Consider the following 21253-nt stretch of genomic DNA (forward strand, 5'->3'; position numbering starts at 1 on the left):
CCAGGTCCAGGATTCCAGCCCTAGCTCAGTTCCTGCAGCACCCCTGATGACTGGTTTGCATCATTCCCAGCTAGACAGAAACTATGGAAAAAGCAGTTTTATTGGAAGCACCATATGGGCTCAGGCACACGATGCCAGTGGATGCACTGAGGGAGAACTGCCAGAGTGCATCCCCCCAGGGACAAACACCTGCCTAGGGACACCCTCCCCCTCAATCCTGCAGCTCCAAACACCAAGCCTGCCTGCCCAGCGACCCACACAACTTCCTGCCGTGGGGAATCAACCCAAAATTGCTGCAAATACTCCAGGACCAGTTGTTTGCATAAAGGAAGAGCAGCAAGCCCAATGAACCTAAAAAGCCTCAGATGTACACACACAGCTGGTACATCTGAGCTGAGCTGTGACATTTCTGGGAAAAGCAGTGGCTGGGAGGACCTGCTGCCAGGTAGGCAATTCCTTTGGTCCATGCTCCCTGTGCCTGCAGCCCAAGGGCCCCTCCAGCAGAATCCCCATCCCATTTCTACATTAGAAACCAGAGAAAGCAGTGATTTCCATTTCTCTCTTCTCCTCCTGCTTCTATCAGATGCAGACTCAGCAAGAGCTGTAGCACATCCATCTCATTGAGCCACCAGCAGGACAGGGACCAAACCCAGGAAACCTCCCCCTTCCAGCCCTGTGGCAGGAATTCCAGCATTCCTTCTAAAATCCCGCCTTGTGTCTTTACCAAAACCCCTGCGTCTCTGCTAGCTCTAGAGCCAGGATAAACATTACGCCTCTCCCAAGAGGAGCACACAAAGTGAAGGTGGAAACATTTAAGCTCAACTGAAAACACTTGGTATTAGAAAATAAATAAATAAATGAATAAAGAAACCCAACAAAAACCACACAGTGATTCTGAGACAGAATAGTTACATTTTATACATTTTATTTCTGTGGGGTTTTAGGTTTTAAATAACATGACACATTTTTGTTCTGACTCTATACCTGAATTGCAACTCTCCTTCCTTTTCAGTAAACTTTGGGATAATTTTCACAGTGGACAGTTAATGATGATGAAATTGCAAAGAATTCAAAGTGCAGTTTCTTTGCAAGCATGAGCCTTCCAAACATTAATTTAAGGAATGGAAATAAAACTATTTTGAAAGCCACCGGTATTTAAAAAACCCAAAACTTTAACTATGAGGTGACCATGACTAAGCAATTCTTAGAACAGATTTTCAATTCCTGGCTGGTTATTTTTTTAAAACCACAGCTTGGTTTCCAAAGGCAAAACCACTCCACGACACTGGCTCTGCCTCACACTCCCAAACACTCTGAACCAACAGCTTTAACTTGTGCACATTTGCACAGAGAGCACAGTGAGTTTGGAGGTTTCCCTTGGCTAGATGCACTCTTGGACATCACAAAATCATGGAACAGTTTGGGTTGGAAGGATCTTAAAGCTCATCCAGCTCCACCCCCTGCCACGGGCAGGGACACCTTCCACTGTGCAAGGTTGCTCCAAGCCCTGTCCAACCTGGCCTTGGATACTTCCAGGGATCCAGGGGCAGCCACAACTGCTCTGGGCACCCTGTGCCAGGGCCTCACCACCCTCACAGGGAACAATTTCTTCCCAATATCCAATCAAAATCTAACCTCTGTCAGTTTGTAACCACGTCTCTTGTCCTGTCACACCAGGCACTGTCCAGCTCTCTTGGAGCCCCTCTAGGCACTGGACGGGGCTCTAAGGTCTCCCCAGAGCCTTCTCTTCTTTTGGTGAACAGCCCCAGCTCTCCCAGCCTGTCTTCAGAACTGGACTGATGAAATGCAACACAAGTTCCGTAATCCTGAGCCTTTCAGCAGCTAGTTTTTTAGATTTAGAGGAATAGCACACAAAAACCTTCCACTCCAGAGCTGCCTGTGCAATAACCAGCCACGAAACAATTTCTTCAAGACAAGGAGAAAGTGAGAATTGCCAGCTGTACAGAAACCCCACTGTTGTAAATCCCTAAGACAGCAGAGTCACTGTTGCCATCACCAGCTGTTCCAGGGGAAGAGCCAGCTGGACACCCCCACTGCCAACGAGCTCCCACATGACACGCTCACACTCCATAAGAATAATCTACAGTTATTACCAGGTCCTGAGTACAGCCATAAGCAAGATTTCAAGTGTTAACTTTTAGGCCCAGATTTTCTTAAAACGATCCTGTAGAACACATACATATTTAAAAAAAAAAAAAAAATCTATATTTAAAATTATCTATTTACCTAACCTACAAAACTTTACTACAAGTAGTCTGCCATCTGGAGAAAAAACACCTTAAATTCAATTTCAAGTATTCATCAACATTAAAGTTGTTACTCTAAGTCCTTTGAAGATCCTGAGACAAACAATTATAATTACATAAATATTCAATCAAAATAATTATATAAATATTCAATCAAATATAAGGGAAAAAAAATAAGTAAAAGAAAGGAAGAAGCTCCCAGAATGTCAGTACAATTTCCCTGTGCAGGCCAGCTCCCACCCACCCAGCCCAGGCTTTCCAGAGCCCTCAGCCTCCAAAAGCTGGTCCCCTACAAAACTTGGCAGCTGCCAGAGGCTGAGTTGTCTTATCTTTTGCAGTCACTTTAGATTATATACATTGCTATCCCTCCTTGTTCAGTGACAGTGATTTCCAGGGAACTCTCCCTACTTCCTTCTATGTGTGAGCTGCACAAAAAGGAACAAGGGATTGAAGGAAGCCAAGCAGTATTTTATTGACTCCCAGAAGACAGATATGGATTGCACATAGCCCTGGAAAACTTCTTTTTAAAATCCCAGAATTACCAACAAGAGAACTCATTCCTCATAAATAACCTGACACCGCTCCTTCGTCAAAAGATTTTGGCATGGAACATATTTCCTTTACATTTTAATGTTACTAGTTCATTTCAACAGCTAAAAAACTGTCTATATAATATTTAAATATTTTGCTCATATTTTTGACTTCATAAAAAATAATAGTTTTAGCTACTACTTTCCTAGTCCTCAAACAAAATTCAGAAAGACACCAACTTTTGAATGAGTCCCTTAAAAAAGCGTGTTTCACCTAAGAGCAGTAATGACTCCAAGGAAACACACACGGTGTGACCGCCTTTTCCTCAACCCTGCAGAAACATGTCCACACACTCAGCTACAGCCTTAAACAGAACTTCTGCACTGTGACCAAGACAAGGTCAATCCCAAAGGCTGGTGTCCCAGTGCTTGCAAAATCTGACCACATACAACTGAATTCCTTTCTGTTTTGGAAGAGGTCAGTCTACCTACCAACCTCTCAGTTGGATGATGACTCCAAGAGCCTTGTTGGGCCTGCAAGAGGCCATAGGAGTGCTCTCAGCTTTAATGAGAAGTTGACAGGGTGACAGAAGCCACCACAAAGGCGAATTAACCCAGCCCTTCTATTGCAGCTTCTTCCCCTGGCATTTGGAAAAGGCACTAACCTCCAGAAGCATCAATTTCCTGAGGGGGACCCCTGGGTCACGGACTCTCTTGCCTTCCCAGAGCAGTGCTTGCTATTATCCATAGTACCACCCAAATGTACTGTTTGCACCTCAGTGTCTTCCTCCCAAGACATGAACCCAGAGACTTCAACTAATGCACAAATGATTTTCAGGTCTGATCAGGTTTTGAAGCTGAGAATGGGTTCCTACTCAAGCAGAAATGCCTTAGCATTCATGACTGGCCAGAAGTGGGTTTACAACAAAGTCTCCAGCACCCCAAGGACTTGCTGACCCAAGAGGTGCTGGGGCTAAGGTCCTCCTTCTACACAGCAGTTAATCAAACATACCTCAATATCTTGCTTCCATCTCACATTTTTACATAAAGCAGAGGTGTCCACACCTTCAGGAAAAACACTTTTTAAAGGAATAGTCAAAACAAATGGACACACATTTGAAAGCAACTTACCTAATTAGTTTCATGAAGCCCATCACACGTGTAAAGCCCAAAGGCCAGGGAATCTCAGACACAACAATTTGGCTGAAAGCAGGTATAACTCACAGGAAGTAAGTTTTAACAACTGGTTTCTCTGTTACAAGAGCTTCCAGAGGAGAGCAATTAATACCCACCAAGTGATTGGTTTTGGCAACTCAGGCTCTGTGCCCTTAAAATGAGTAGATTTTTTTTAAAGCTGTCACATTGCTGTTACAGTGAAGATTGTATTCAGATGAGTTCCTGGGATATACGAATCACCTACTTCTAAACAGGCTTCTGCATGTTATAGACTAAACTTCTTAACTTACAAATAATTATTTTGCTGTTTCCAGTTTACAATGGTAAAAAAATGAAGACTTCACAATGTGTGTAAATGGGAGGTAAATGTATTTTTAAAAACAGAATAAAAAGCTGCATGTTAAAAACTGGCTCACAGACTAATAAATACATACATCAAAGACATGAAATTTTCAGCAGCTGGTTTTAAAGAGCAAGGAATTGGGAAAAAACTAGCTGTCCAGACTCCATTCTGGCTCTGTGATCTATGTGCTAAAAATACCTGCAGTTGAAAAACAAGTTAACAGAGGAGTAGAATCAGCTTTGTCACCTATTTTCTTTTTAAAAAATTAAGCTACTTCCTAAAAGTGTGGTGTAAAACCTAGAGAAACTATTAATTTCTTCATGCACTTGATGACATTGAATTAAAAAAGAAATATTTTAACCCAGAAAAAATGAGTCATTGTATACAGTAAGGACAGCCTTACTGCAAGTTTTCTACAGTAAAAGTATTTCTAGAAATACACCAGAAATTACTTTCCTATAACAAAATATACAATTATGTGTCAGATCATCATTGAGTTTCAATACTTAGGCAAAACAGAAATAGTTGCTGTGAAGTTTAAAAAAAACCCAACTCCGAAGAGCAGAAAGATGTTTTGACGGCTGTGGAGATGCCAGAAAGCAATGCTGGACACCAGGAATTTCCAGAACAACTCCCTTTCCAAAGTGATGGGCAGTTTGTGAATTAGACCGTGAGAGAAAACTGATCCTGTTCTATGGGCTTCTCCACCCAGGCTCCAAGTCCTGCCTTCAGGAATGCTTTAAACAAACTCTCTTTAGCAGTTTGATACTCAGCGGCTCCTTGCTTGGTGTCGTGGTACAGGTTGGGCTTGAGGATCTTTGAGCGCAAGCTGGAGGAAAGCTGTGGGGATGAGAGACAAGACCCTATTAAGCCAAACAGTATCAGAGTGACTGAGTTATTTAAACAGCTAATATTAAAACAAGGTAAGGATCTACCAAACAAAATGCTGAGGCCAAAAAGCCACAGACATACTTCCTGGAAGCTTGCTTTCTGAGAGTAAAACATGAAACCTCAGCAGTGAAAATGGGATTATCCTTCCAAATAAATTAAAATGCAAAGGCAAGCTCAAAGGAGACAGCATCCTTTGCTTACTCAGCTACAAGGAATATGCATTTTGGACCAGACATCATCACATTAAAGAATAAGTTAACAAACACATTGTTCTTTTCCTTTACTGCATGGAGCAGCAGCTACCTGGCCTCCAGTTGCACCAGGGGAGGTTTAGATTAGATATTAGAAAAAAAAAATCACTGAATGGGTTGTAAAGCATTGGAACAGGCTGTCCAGGGAAGCAGTAGGGTTACCACCCCTAGAAGTCTTCAAAAAATGTGTGGATATGGTGCTAGAGGACATGGTTTAATGTGAACATGGTGGTGGTGCTGCATTGATGGTTGGACTTGACAATCTTAAGGGTCTTTTCCAGCCTTAATGATTCTGTGGTTCTAACATCAGGCTTGGCTTAAAATAGGCTGAGAAAGTGGCTTCTGAGTACAGAAAGCACATCCAGGTATTTCACTAAGACTTAAGAAGTGGCAAACCTGGCGCTGTGGAAGCTGTACCTTGGCATGGATGCGCATCCAGCGGCTGTAGAATGCATGCTTACAGAGGCGCGATGCACGGCCCATCTCATCCTTGCCAGTTGTAGCATTAATGATTTCCAGACCAGAATCTCCTACTGTCCAGTTCACACTGAAGTTCGGGGCTTTCCCTGGCTGACGGGCTTCTGCGTTACTGATACCTGAAAGAAAAGTGATGTTTAACGATGATAATAAATACAAACACTTGATTTTTGGTTTTTTGTTGGGGAGTAAACAGTGTTACAAGCAGATCTTTTATTTTGAGGGCATTCTCCTGCAGATTTCTCACCGACTCGCAGAGGTAGCACCATGGACACCTCACTCTCATTCTGGCTAAAGTGGTCTCTACTTCTGTCCTTCCCAGCAGGGCAAGTGTGCACCTCTGCAGAAAGCGGCCTCCTCGGCAGAGGGGATCATGGAGAGCTCTGTGGCAGGAGTTCATGGGGTTCATCTCACTTCCAAATGGATGCGAAACTATGAACCCTGGAAGTGTTCACGGCCAGGCTGGACAGGGCTTGGAGCAAACCTGGGATAGTGGAAGGTGTCGCTGCCCATAGCAGGGGGTGGAATGAGATGGGCTTGACAGTCCCTTCCAACACAAACCATCCTGTGAGCCCCGTCCTCAGAACCCTCCACAAAGCCAGAACTGGCAGACATTTGGGTCTTCCAGCATAAATCCATTGTGTTCTAGCTGCCTCCCCACTTTACATGGCCAGTGTTGCACACTGAGCCCAGAGATGGGGAACCACAGGACTCCAAACAGGATTCGAATCACTTTGCTCAGGTCTTAAATTATGTGACACCTTCAAGCTATGGCTCTATCTCCAGGGATAGAGAAGCAAAGCCACCACAATCCAACCCAAGTGCAAATCGAGGCTGCCTGCCCAGGGCAGGATTTACTCCCCACGACACCCCGATGCTCAAAAGATGGACTGTACATAATGAAGGTCACAGCAGCTGCTCCATGCATGTGTGACTCCTCAGACATTCCAGGGGTGGCAAAACTCTATTGAAGATGTCTCAGTCACCTCACCAGGAGAGAGCAAAGCACCAGGGCAATTTGTTCTTTCTAGTAAATAAAAATCCTGCTTTAAGGCAGCTCTCATTGAGAACCTATTTCGAGTCTACTCCACTGTTAGGCCAGGTCCTACACTTAGTAAAATCTAGACAATTTTTGGAAATTGAACATAAGCAACACAGCAGGATGCATTTCTGGCTGATATCTGGAATGCAATCTAATGAAGCTGGGCACCTGGTGATGCCTTTTCCTGGTCTTAAAATCAAGAGTCAAACACAGTTAGAAGGGAAAAAGGGATTTTACCTTGGTATTTATTTTAAGGATCCTTACGTGCACACGTCCAGGTGGAATGCACCAAAATGCACCCTGCAATCCCCCCACAAAAGATCTGGTATAACATTATAGGTCTTACTAATTAGCATATCTATCAAAGATTCCCCAGTGAGAGGCTCAAGTGAGCCCCCCTCCCCAAGGAGCCTTCCCCTGGATGGTTCTATCATAGTTCACAGAATGTGTTCTGGAGAGAACCTTGGGGTCTGGGGCACACTGATCCCTAACTATGAAGCTTCTAAAATGTTTAGTCTCTCAGCTTGACAAACAAGTCCAAGAATGTAGGCAAAAAGCACTAAGAATACAGAAGTTATAAAAAGGTATAACAGGGGTATAAAAGAAAAGGCAAAAAATCACCATGGCATCACTGGGAGCAGGACTGGCTCACCTGGCTCAGTCTCATGGCACCTCTGGGCCCAGGACTGAGAGTGTGCAAGACCTACAAAGTCTGAATGACTCAGCAAAATTCAGGTTTGCTTCCTACCATCAATTCCTCATTTAATAAACAAAGAAACACTTTGAAATATAAACTACTGAAGCTGTTGTATTTTTATACTTGGTTTGGATCAACCTTGTCACTATGACTGATAAGAAATAATTAAGTGAATAATAATAGAAAATAACCTACTATTCCCCATTTTCTTAAAATATAAGCTGAAAAAATTGAGAATTGGAACAAAAGTTCATTTTACCAAAAGTACTGAGGCAAGAGTGCTAAGAAATTGATGCCACCTGGCAATTTTTTGTCTTTTTTTTCTTTCATTTAATGACATCTATACTATTACCTTTCCTTTCATTCCATACACTATTACACAAGTACAGGGATCAGACAGAGGTCATCAAGTACTCCAAAACACTTGTGATATCACACTGAGTCCCACAAGCAAATCAAATAAAGATGACAAAGCTGAACATCCAGTATGGACTACATTTCCATTGCAATTATACAATTCAATTCCTTGGGTTTTGATGAATTAATTATTTAAAAAAAAAAAAAAAACAAACCCAAAACTAACCCAGATTTAGAATTTCAAATAGATTTAATTAATAACAACCCATTCAGCTGCTTATTTGTATGCAAGAACTCTAGAGAGATGGCAAAGGAGTCCCTGATGGTGGATCACAGGTAGCATGGACAGGGAATAAGGGTTATCTCAAAATCAAAGCATTTGATAAAACTTCAGGTGGGTCAGATCTTCCCCCTCAAAATCTAGACATGAATATAGCACAATATGCTGAGATTAGAAATAGAAAAGAAATCTAGGATAGAGAGTCAAATATTTTACTCTCCTTTGAAAACTAATAGAACTAAAGCTATTTAGAGAACATTGCTCAGAACTTATTGTTAAATATTATTAAAAAGGGATATAATAAGCAAAAGGAAAGGTCACAGCTCTTTGTGCCAGTGCTTATATAAATAATAATGCTTGACAGTTCTTTGAGGAGAGAGCTAAAACAAGCTTCATTAAAAAGGACACAGAAAGCTGAAAAGCACCAATGTGAACAGGAGGATGAGGTACCAAGGGAACAGCCAAGAAAAAAAATCACCAGAAGTTCTGCTGAAGGATTTAATTTTGTCTACCTTAAAAACAAATTCATTAACACTTGAATAAAGATGGTCTCCTTGGGAAGAGTGAACACAGCTGGAGAGCTTCCAGCTCGGGGCAGACCTGGGATGTGTTGGGGGGGGAAACTGAGGTAGGATCGGTGATGATACTAAATTATTTTTAAAAGGCAAGAGGAGGAGCAATTGCAAAAAGCAGCAGAAAAAACCTCACATTCTGGGGATCTGGGCAATAAAAAGGCAGATGAAATTCCTCACAGATTAATATAAAGCAACATATATTAGGAAAAAACCCTAAGCAATCTTGCAAAAGGAGTTCTGGACTTGGAGCTCAATATTAGCATTCAGGAATGAGGTTTTAGTTTCTAATACTCAGTTCTACCAAAAGGTCAGGTCAATCACCAACAGTAATCAAAGTGAATGTTAGGAATTATTAGTGAAGGATCAAGGAAGTGAACAGAATACATGCCACCACATAAACCAGTATTGCTGCTTTACTCTGGATATCAGCTACTGCTCTGGTCTCACTAGCACAAAAATGGGTCTGCAAAATGATCCTTATGTGAAAGGGTCTCTGTGCAAGGAACAACAAAGTAGACTAAGACACTTCAGCTTGCAAAAAATAGGACTTAGTTTTCTATACCTCTGAGATACTCCTTCCTATCTGAGTGTCATGACCACTGCTTATGGTCTGGATCTCACAGAGCACTGAGGAACATCTAACTAATTAAATTAGCAGAAAGGAAGTTCCTTACCCAAGGAGGCTGTGGATGGCAAAAAGTTGAAACCATTTCAAAAAACATAACCAGGAATGAACAAATGAAAGATGTGCTAAGGATTTCTAAACACAAAGATCTCAGTACCTGACTTGGGCTTCAGCAGGGGTGAACTCCTGCGTGCCCACCTCCCACAGTGGCTCCACCAAAAAGAGTCTGTGCAGGTCACCCTGCAGACTGGCAACTTGACATTGGCTGATTTATCCAACCATCCTCACTCTGTGAAATCAGTCCCTTTTCAGATTATTCTAGAAATTTACAAGATTCAAACCTGTCTTCTCTTCAAGTGTGGTGGCCACCTCTCAGGGAGAGTTCAACTGCCCTCAATGCTGGGCTGCTAAAGGCACCCTGAAAATCTGGCTCCTGCAACCAAAAGGCTTCCAAGAGCACAGGAAGGGAGTTTCCTATCAATAGACAGATTTCCTGCATCCCTTACCTGAAAAACAGCTGCTCTGGTATGCATGTTCCCTACTGGAACTGAATATATGGGGCACGTGTTAGTGGTGAACAGGGCAGTGCTGAGTTAATGGTTAGATTCGATGATCTTGGGGGTTTTTTTACAACCTTAATGATTCTATGATTCAACTTGCTGGGAAAAGGTGTAACTCAAAACTCTCTTGTAAAGAAAGAAAGATGATAAAAGACAATTTTTAGCAGTACATAACAGTATCTCAAAATAATTCTAACCTAATGCAGGTGCCCCAGCAGACATAAAATTTACTTTATTGAAGAAAACCTGTTTTTACAGTACTTTCTCAGCTAAACAGGCAGGACAGTGGGACAAGACAGGTATTTCTGTTCTAGTTCATCCCTCTGGTAGAAATAAATCACAGAGGTGTGTGTGTGGTACAAGAAAGAACACAGAACTGGAGACAGGTATTTCTGCAGTACTTGTTCTAGGTAAGAATACACTGAAAAATATGTGAATCCAAGAGCACAGCTACACGAATGCCCCAGCTGAATGTAACAGCAGAGGTCAGAAAATCAGCTTTCAAGACTGAACCAGTAAAAAAAAAATACATCAACGGAGATCTCTGCCCAACCTCCTAAAAAACCTATCTGTACATTTTTGAGATGTGTATTTTTGTGAAAACTGAACAGCTGAGAACATTTCCGAACTCTCTGCTACTCGGCAAGTCCTGGCTCAACTGTTTTAAACAGATGGTTCTATTTCATGGGAAATAGATGATAGCACCATTGCAGAAAGATGATTTTCAAGAAGACAAGGTACTGTTCTATGCTGTGAAAAGGAAAACAAAAACTCTTCTCATCCTGCCACAAACCTGCTGTCTTGGAAGGACTGATAAAAATTCCCCAAAATCAGGCAGAAGCAGTCCATGCATCAGCTACTATGCCCATAAAACTATTAGCTATTTGGTACAGAGTGTTGCAACTGTTACTTACTTGCTAATATAAGGATGAATACGTTATTTAGCACTTTTATACATTCTAATTCGGGGAATCCTTATTAATTACCTTTTGTACCTAAAGGAATACTCATTGTTCACAATGGTCTTTTCCCCACTCCCTCCCTAAATCTGTTTTAAAAATTCATGTCCAACTTTCAACATGCTTTAAAATTATGAGCTGCTTTTTTTCCCCTGGAAAATAAACACATACCAAAAGCTAAACTCTACAGAGCAAAGCAATGCACACAGTGAGAGGATGAGATTTGAGTTTTAAAGCTTTCAGGGCATTACTGTAATAAGCCATTTTTGAATTTAAGACAGGTGAAGTGTTATCTCCATCCATTTTGAGCTGATTATTGATCTAGAAATTGTGAACCAAGTGTGTCTATCTTGGCATACTAATAAATGAAAGGACCAGTCAACAAAAATCTGCAATGCAAGAGAAGTGACAGTCAGTGCTAACACACTATTTCCACAGGTGGGAAGAGGTTTCACTAAGCCTTCAACTTGCCTCTCATCTTCCTAGGGCATGCTCCAGACAGGAATGGTGGGGAAGCTCATCCAAAGTTTCATCCCCCAGTTCTTTTTAGCTTTTAAAGGTCCTTGCTACAGTATTTCTGACTGGATAACTGTATTATGTTTTACCACAACTTCTCTATTGTAACCAGCAAGCAGTTTACTCACAGCACACAGTTTGCAAGGTTTTGAGAACTGGAAAATCACAATGCTACTGAACAGACTTAGTTACCGGCACGGCCTTCTCCATTAGATACTTGCCACTAAGTAAAGGTCTGTTGAGTGTATAAAGAGGTGGTAGATCTTCTATCTCTGCTATCCTCTGGTATACGGCTCTGGATAGATGATCCCCATGATATAAACTCCCCAAGATGATGCTAGAGAAGTAAATTGGCTCCACAAAGAGGCTAAGTAAGGCTCCTTGAATACCCAATACGTTCCACCTAAGAGGGAGGGAAAAACAAAACAAAACAAAAAACAAAAAAACACTTTCTTTTTAATGGAACAAGTAACATCTGCCAGACATAACAGCAGTTAATCACAATGGACCAGACTTTCAACCCTTCCTCCTGACCAGCACATGACCATGGTAGCATAAGCTGTGAAACCTGCCAGAATTTCAGAGATCAGCTTAGGGGACACTCAGTGTAATCCTGAGTAAAATGACCTAAAACAGGAGCAGACTTCTTGTAACCCTGCTAACATATCTGGTGATGCATTTTCCAGCACTCTAATGCCAGAGATGGACAGGATCATTCAATGGGAGAAAGCCAAACCGTGAGATTCTCCATCAAAAACAGCAGCTGATGCCTCCAGAAGACACCTGGCAGGGAGAAGAGCATCCTTTCTGGAGCACAAGAAGGATTGTCTGCAAGACCTCCACACCTCACCATCACAAGGAAAGGCCTGTCCTTCAAACCTTAGCCCAACTGCCCACATCCTGCTGACATGTGCACTGGCTTGCAATATCCACAGGCAGGGAGAAAAGTGAATATGAAAACTGAAAACATGCAAAGAATGCATATAGTCTTTGCTCCCTTTAGCTGCTTCACAGATTGCGAACATAAATCCCTGTCTGAGCACTGTGATTTACACTGGATCAGATCTGGTGGCAGGGATGCAGAATGCCTAGGAGCAAAATCCTGATTCTGACTTTTTTTTTTAGCTGTGTTCATTTGATAAAGTTTTGGCTCTCAGTGTCTCTGTAACTGTCACGCAAAATACTTCTGAAAACTTCAACATCTCCTGCAGAGTATTTTCACTGCTTGGTCTGAGGAATACGTGCAAAAAGCTTGGCACAATGAAAATAGCGTATTTCAGTCTTGGAATCCCAGAATGGTTTGGCTTGGAAGGGACCCTAAACATAATCTAGTTGCAACCCCTGCCATGGGCAGGGACACCTTCCACTATCCCAGATTGCTCCAAGCCCTGTCCAACCTGGAGCTGGAGTCCAACTGCAACACTCAGACACAAGAAGCAGGAAAAGTTCCCTTGGTGCTTGGATGAAACAGAGGAGCACATCAGAAGCTCTCGTGCTCCCATAGAATGGTTGTCCTTGTTAAAAAGCCCATCCTATGCCAGGTTGCAAGGTTGTCCTAGGAAAAGAGGGAATTCGGATGTTGCTAACAGTGTTTCTTGCAGCTTGTGCTGGGATGGCAGAGCTACACATTAGCATCATTTCAAGTTAGAAACTCCACACCACAACTGTTTCACTACTGCAAAAACTGAACTACACAGGCTGGCTTCAGGACTTGCAACATGTTTCTTTTTTTTTTTAATAAAAATGGTAAAACAAAGATTATAATCCAAGGAAACAGTTTCTTTACATATCTTTACTGAGGATGAAAATGGAGGCAATGCGCATTAATTTACTCACCTGTCATTAAAAAAGCTGGCCCTAATAAATGAGTAAAAATACTGTGATATTAAATGAGGTGTATTTTACATGGAATAAAGGCATATTTTTAATAAGACTGAAAACGCAATCAGGAACCAAGTGTCAGAGTAAAGATATCAAGTGAAAATTGCTGCTTCCCAGGACCAGTATGCCTTTCTGACTGCTACAGACACAGGTAAAACTATGGAAGAAACATCTGGAAAGAATTCAAGACTGAGCATTGCAAACTCAGGTTTGCAGACAAGGCACATCACATTTTACATTACATGATCAGTGCTTGAGTGATGATAGACATTTTAAAATAGGCCAAGGCACTCTTCTGGCAAAGCCCTTACTTCCTAAATAAACCCCCTTTGCTGGACCCTTTTCCTTACTTCTGACTTCAGTATTTCCAGAGCTCGTGTTTTGCTGCTTCCTCCCATACTTGGTGACCTTCTCTGGCGCAGAAAATGAAAGTTGACATTTGTCTTGTTAACTTCTGATTAGAAGAGGAGGAGGAGTGAGGACAGCTGAGCAAGCCTCTGCAAGGAGGGCTGTATGAACTGGTATTACTTGGCTAGGGCCTTGGTTTGCTGGGTTGTGCTGAATCCCCTTTGCCACTGCAGCACACACTCATTGGGCTCAGAGCAATGGGCCTGTACAAGGACAGGGACTGCAGAAACCACTCATACAACCAAAGCTCTTAATATTCATTACGCAGGGTTGGGTGGTGGTTAGGTTTATAAAACTAGCTTTAAATTTCATTGTTGTAATAAAAGAACATTTACTTCTCTACAAAAATGTATTCTTATATCAGAAACTGGTTATAGTGCAGAGATGAACATGAAACCCAAAAGAATCACATAATCACTAAAGTTGGAAAAGCCCTCTAAGAGCATCAAGTCCAACAATTAACCCTGTTCAGCACCACCCTGTTCACCACTGTTCCCAGGTGCCACATCCACACACCTTTTGGACACTTCCCACCTACACTCCACCACTTCCCTGGGCAGCCTGTTCCAGGGTCTGGCCAAATTTTTCCCCAATATCCAACCTGCACCTCACCTGGCACAGCTTGAGGCAATTTCCTCTGGTCCTGTCCCTTGATATGTGGGAGAAGAGACCAACCCTCACCTAACTCTACCCTCCCATCAGGGAGTTGCAGAGAGCAAGAACGTCACCCCAGAGCCTCCTTTCCTTCAGGCTGAGCCCCCCCAGATCCCTCAGCTTCTCCCTATCAGATTTATGGTCATGTTCTGCAGATCATAGCAGAGTGAAAGAAAGCACTGCATGGAGACTTTCTTCTTGTTCCTTTTTCATACTTTACTTCCATCGAACAGTAATATCTCACTTCCATTAGCACGTACACTGGAACAACCTTTATGAATATAAACTGAGAAGAAACCACCACCATACATCAGTTTTCAAAAGGCCACAGGCATTGCCTCCAGAAGTGCCTCATCCTCCAGTTTACAAACACAGGTTGTCAGAACACACACCAACAATTGCTGCCAATCTAACACTAACCTCTACTGAAAGCACAATTTCTTTTAAAATTAATGGGCCAAATGCTGTACTTCACTATAAACCATGTGGTGCAGAGCAGAAAAAGCAAAATGCACTACAGAAAACTTCAAGTCAGTGTTGTCTTTCCAGTGGAGCAATTAAACAATGGATTTTTTTTCTTCACATTAAAAATAGCATCAGAAAAGAGTTAAGTAAGTTACTGAAGTGACTTAAATCTAGCTTACAAACCCAAACCTGGGTACTAAAAAACGAGCACGAGCAGAACACAAGAATGCTGCATCACATCAAAAGATACTGACATGCCTAAAGAAAAGCATGTAAAGCAGAGCGCTGCAGATAGGAGAGAACATGGAAGCAGGCAGGGAAACTTTTCCAATGTATACCTTCTCACTGGAAACACATGAGATGCTTGTCTAAGCTAAGCAAAAAAAAGTGTTATAACAGTATTTAACACATTCTGAGCACTCCAGTTTTAAGTTACTACAAGAATTTTCTTTGACAACCTTCAAAAACTTTACCTCAAAGTAAAACTGGTATTTAAAGTGCAAGCTCTTAGATTGGTATGAATAGCCACAGGATTTACATTCAAACTGCCAACGCTCAAACACGGGTGCCCTGATTTGAGCTGGGGTACAGCTAATGGTGATTTCTTCACTGTTGGGAGTACAAGGACAGTGTTGGGAAATGCTCCTTCAAACCAGTACATCCCAACACCTTTACAGGCTCGACCCCCACCTTGGCCTTTGCAGATCAATGCACATGAGTTGTGTTCAACTCCTGACAATTTACACAGAGGACACTCTCTGTGTACTGTGCTCACCTGAGGTCTTACAGATGACCACCTCAGTGGGAAATCTGAATTTTATAAATTTATCATAGTCACTGGTTTTCTTATTCTGTATTCTCTACTCTAGATTCTGTTCATAACAATCTGAAGGATGGATGCACTTCCTCAACCTTTGCTGTTGTCAAGCACGCTGCACTGAAAAAAGAGGGTGGAGAAACCAGACACTGACACCAAATCAAGAGGAGTCCTCTCCTCCTTGCTGTGTTGTCACATTTCTGCTTCAGACCACCATCTGCTCAGGGGTATCTACAGTGGATTCCTAAAAGGTCTGTGGATTTCACAGTGGATTCCTAAAAGGTCTGTTGATTTCTTCAAGAAATGCAGCTGATTTCACAGCTCTTGACACATGAGAAGGTAAGTAAAATTTAACTCTCAGCAACACTTTCACAATGTGCTGGTAGCACCTCTTGCCAAAAATAAAACCAGTTAAAAATATACGCGTCAGGTAAAAATTCCCCTCTGAACCTTTCAAACTCCAAAGGTACAGAAATGCTGCTATTCACATTATTTTAGAGAAAATACAGAATTGAGGGGGGCCTAACAGCAGTAAGTCATACAATTTGATGTTAATATCAAACAGTTACTAATTTTTTATGCAGAGAGCAGTATGGCGGAGGGCAGTCACTATGTGTGACCCACAATGGTGTCCACATGGAACTGGTGTCAAAATTCATCTCAGGAAAACAAGAGTCTCCTGCAAATACTCAAACAAGGCAAAACCTATCAAGTGTTTACAGTTCAAAGAGCTTCCCATATCAATATTATTTATAAACCACAATTACTATGAAGAAATAAAAATTATTTAGTTAGCATTTTGTTTATCACAAGTTTTTACTTGCAACTGATGGCAAGTGAGAAAAGGTGTCACTGTGGAAGATGAAGGACTATACCAGAAAGCAGTTTTCCTTCTGGTGTGCAGAAGGCACAACTTTAAACCCGATTTCTTCTTGTTTCCTTAAGAGATTAATTAAGTCTCTATGACCACTCCTCTTCAAGGGCCACAGTTGTAAACAGGCAGCAGTATCTTTACAAGGAGTGAGAGCTTCTTTTAAATCAAGTAGCTGGCTCAGCAGCCCACACTGTAAATTGTAAGCGCAGGAAGTCTCTGGTCTTTGACAGCAGCCCTTCTCACAAACACCGTTTTAGACTTGCAATTACACACATGAAAAAGTGTTTCCCCTTGTAGCTGCACCAAGGCAGGCAACCATGCAGCTCTGCCTTGTCCCAGCTTTTCTGGCATTGCCTGGATTTGCTGCCTGTATGTTGTTGGAGACTGAAATGTTAATAGTTTATTACTTAAACATCTTCATGAAGGACTTTTGCCTACTCTAGCAAAATGTATTACAAAAGCTGCAGAGACCAGTATTGAACAGGCCTGACTGAGGCCTTACACCTCTTGATGATGAAGATAAGATAAAGTAACAACTCAGGGCTGGGGACATTCCCAAAGCACAGGCTTAACACCTCAGGAGTGGAGACCACAGCCCCAGGCCTATCAGCTGCCAGGCTCACACAGACCCCCTGCACCAAAGGGTGGAGGGAGGAGAGGCTTCGGGTGTGTGCTGGAAAAGCCTCTGGTGAAAGGCAGTGAACGCCCATCCTCCGCTGTGCAGGGAAGCCCAGCTGAGGGCCCTCTTCTGCTAGGGCGAAGCTGCATCCACATGAAGGACAGAGGGGTGCCATGGCCCATCGAACACCCCCCCCCAAAGGGGTCCCCAGATCCTTCACCAGAAAACCAGAGATGATGCAACAGATCCATGGTGCTGCAAGGGACAGTGACACACTGGCGCCCTGCAGGGGAGACACCTGGGCGTTCCCACCTGCCCAAAACATGTGTTCATCCACTGCATTCTACACTCTTCAGTTCGGCGGCGGCAGGGGACCCTCACCAAGACCAGATGAAGGGGAGCAATGAGACGTGATTGGGACCCTGGGATGGGTAATATGCTTCCACCTAACCCCTGTTACTCTCTCCCTATACCCCCACCCCCCACACACACTTCTTTCTCTATTTCTTTCTGTCTTTTCTCTTTCTTTCTCTTTGCCTCTTTTACTATTAAATAAAACACATCAATTTTTTGGCACCAACATCTAATCTCGTTCGGTTTTAATCTCGTTTTTGGGTATATTTTGAACCTTCAAAGTTTTTTCTGTTTTATACACAGACTTTGTTTTCTTTGCTCTTCTGGGTTTAAACCAGATCGTAACATATGTGAGCCTAGTTGGAGAGGTTCCATAATGGTACACCTTGGATAGTCGTTTCTCACCACCTCCCCTCAGGTATTTTACCTAAGTGCCACCATGCATCAAAGTGGCCACTGCAATCACATCGCCACTGTCACTGGGTTAAGAACTGGTGAGGAGAAATGCTCTCTTTTGGGGACAAAAGGAGGAAGACTGAGTTACAAATGTCCATTTGGATTTCCCACTCTGAATAAGCACAAAACAAGGCTGGTGGATGGGCATGTGATATTCTTTCACACAAAAGTTTATCAGAAAAATATTTTCCCTTCTTTAAAGTAGAAGAGCACCAACGACTTTCCTTTTAACAACTCAACATAGAAAGTTTTTCTCAGTTCCTAGAGCTTTTCTACCAGAGAAACCATGTGAAAAGGAATTTTGCACTTCTCAGCAGGACATTAGCCATTAACTGGAATGTTTAATGAGAAGGTAAGTAATAACTTGAAACCAAAAATATGGGCAGAAAAGCACATCAGAAGGAGAATGACAAAAATCAACATCATGAAGTACCATGGCACCAGGTCAGGATACATTTAAAACAAATGCACGTATATTAATGTTAACTCTGGTCAGAAACCACCCTAACACCCTACTGCAGAGCCACCAAGCTCTAACACACCAGGACAATCCTGTTTTAATGCTTCCAGCCCAAGGGGGATTACACTCATGGCCCTCCCACATTTCTCACAACTCTCCCTGATTGCTCCTACCAGGTCTAGGAGGGTGCTGGGCAGCACGCTGCAGCAAAGCCCTCAAAGGCTGGAAACAACAACCTGGATTATACAGATAATCCACACAGATGAGCCAGTTCAGATACAAGTGGTTTGATACAAGTGCAGTGCCACACCCCAAATTTATCCACATCTTTCCCAGGCTGTGACTGCGAACCTTGGGAAAGATCAGTGGTAATTCCCATGTCTGAGGCATACTGGAGGACTGATTGCTGGACACTGTGGAGCAAGGCATTCTTTCAAATGTAAATGGACAAAACATGTCAGGGCAATGTAAAAAAAAAAAAAAAAAAAAGATGAAAATTTGGGCCTCCTTACCCGCCATACAGTCTTTGTTCTGTGTCAAGGGGTTCTATTTGCTTCCTTCACTGGCACAAACAAAATTATTCCCATTAGCCCCAAGGAGAGGTGACAGCTAGCTATGGAAGCGAGAGATGGATTCTGTTCTGCATCATACAAAATCAACAAAAGAATCAAATGTGTTCTAGCTCAACAACTGGCTTTTTTTTTTTTTTTTTTTAATATATTTGCAATGCCAATGTGATAAAAGAATGTGGCATGAATCCCAAGTCAGTAGGTTGGGAGAAGCCCCTGACATGAAACTGGGGAATTTATTTGGTGAATTTTACTGAAAATATTATAAAAGAAGCTGAAATGTCATTTTTATAGAATTACCTTTCCCCAGCTGCCTGTCCTAGCTTCTGAAAGACCCTATTCATTTATGTTAGGGGTATTTAAACTAAAATAAAATGTTTTCCTTCAGTAGAGATGCTGATTACTTGAGACAAGACTAAAGGAACAAATCCATTATGCAACTTTCCTCCTCTATTTTTCATTTGGCATATGCAGTTCACAAAAACAGTTCCTACTTAATATCCTTAATAAACTTTGAGTCGGGCTAACAGTGACTTTAAAACATATTTAACATACATATCATTAAAAAATAACTAAAGTAACATTAGCCAAAAAACTTGGTATTTCTCATCTACTTTGCAAGAGCACAAAGGCTGCAAACGCACAGACTCATTTAAAAAAATTATGATGTTGCAACTCTCCCATACTTCTGACGCTTGTTAAAGGATTCTACTGCTAAATTTTTTTTTGTCCATTTATGATTCTGAAAACAAAAACAATCTTTCAATCTTTGCCAAAAAGAACAACAAAGAAGGAATTGGATGAAATATAAATTAAAATACTGTTCTGGAAACAAAATATTTAATTACAATAAAATACTTAAACTATAAATAAAATTCTAGAGTTAAAAACTAGAAGTGCCCATCCATTAGGATTTTTTTAACAGGGACACTTTCCACCATACAAAATAATAAAAATCTAAACTATGCATGGAAAATGTAGGTATCCTTGATATCATGGAATGGTTTGGGTTGGAAGGGACTTTGAAGCTTGTCCTGTTCCAACCCCCTGCCATGGGCAGGGACACTTTCACTAGACCAGGTTGCTCCAAGCCCCATCCAACCTGACTTGGAACATTTCCAACAATGGGGCAAGGATGTATATCACCAGAGGAAGTTATCCAAATATAAGTAATGTAATAGATTTATTGTACTGTTTTCCTAATGCTGTACTACTTTAGGGGGAAAAAAAAACACTAAAACATTCCTCTGCTATTCCCTAGTGATAGAAATACAAAACAAAGCTGTCATGACTTGATGTGGCTGGAATGATACAGAATGACTCCACCTTGCCTCTGAAGCCAGCAAAAGGTCTGACATCAACTGTAGGTGAAGAATCAGGGCTTTATCACGGGGTGACAGCCACTCTCACACTATGTCTAAGCATTGAGATAAGCCCAGCAATTCCCTGCACATGCACTGTGGGTATCATGCACCCCTCCTTTAGGAATCACAGGATGGTTTTGGGTTGGAAGAAACCTTAAAGATTATCTTATTCCATTCCTCTTCCACTATCCCAGGTTGCTCCAAGCCCCATTCAATCTTGACCTTGGACACTTTCAGAGATGGGGCAGCCACAGCTTCTCTGGGCAACCTGTGCCAGGGCCTCACCACCCTCACAGGGAAGAATTTCTTTCCAATATCCCATCTAACCCAGCCCTGCTTCAGCTTAAGGCCATTCCCGCTTGTCCTATGCCCTCCTTCAGCAGTAACATCAATAGCAACAAAACCAATCATTCAGCATCTCACCTGGCTATCTTGTCACTGCAGGACATGGTCAGCAGCCTCTCTCCTTGCAATACCCCATCCCACGTCTGGATAGTGGTAGTGGAGCGCACGGGGATGGTCCCTTCCCCAGACTCAATTTTTGTCCGTAGCTGTCCTCTGGCTTTTCGGTTTGGGTGTCTGTCCCCTTGGTCTGAAGGGCAAAAAACACTGAGAATCAGCTGAGGAACATTTTCAAAGGGTTTTACATTAGAATCACAATAAGAAAGACTAATTTGAGGTATTTGCCTGCAGTTATTGCTGGCTTACATCACAGTTCCTGCTGCTCTTGGCAATTTAGCTACAGCATCAGACACCTCTCACAAACACTGCCTTCCAAAACACACT

General features: G+C 42.1%; 1 protein-coding gene across 1 annotated transcript in view; it reads right to left on the bottom strand.

Moving 5' to 3' along the window:
* Positions 1–4319: 4319 nt before the first annotated feature.
* The window catches only part of ADARB1 (adenosine deaminase RNA specific B1), a 63790-nt gene continuing 46856 nt past the window's right edge, over positions 4320–21253 (bottom strand). Inside the window, 4 exon segments of the mRNA XM_039554698.1 lie at positions 4320–5156; positions 5876–6054; positions 11768–11949; positions 20891–21059. Coding sequence (XP_039410632.1) covers positions 4980–5156; positions 5876–6054; positions 11768–11949; positions 20891–21059 — 707 coding nt within the window. The 3' untranslated portion in view covers positions 4320–4979.

The sequence above is a fragment of the Corvus cornix genome, chromosome 7 (genome assembly GCF_000738735.6).
Source record: "Corvus cornix cornix isolate S_Up_H32 chromosome 7, ASM73873v5, whole genome shotgun sequence".
NCBI lineage: Eukaryota > Metazoa > Chordata > Aves > Passeriformes > Corvidae > Corvus > Corvus cornix.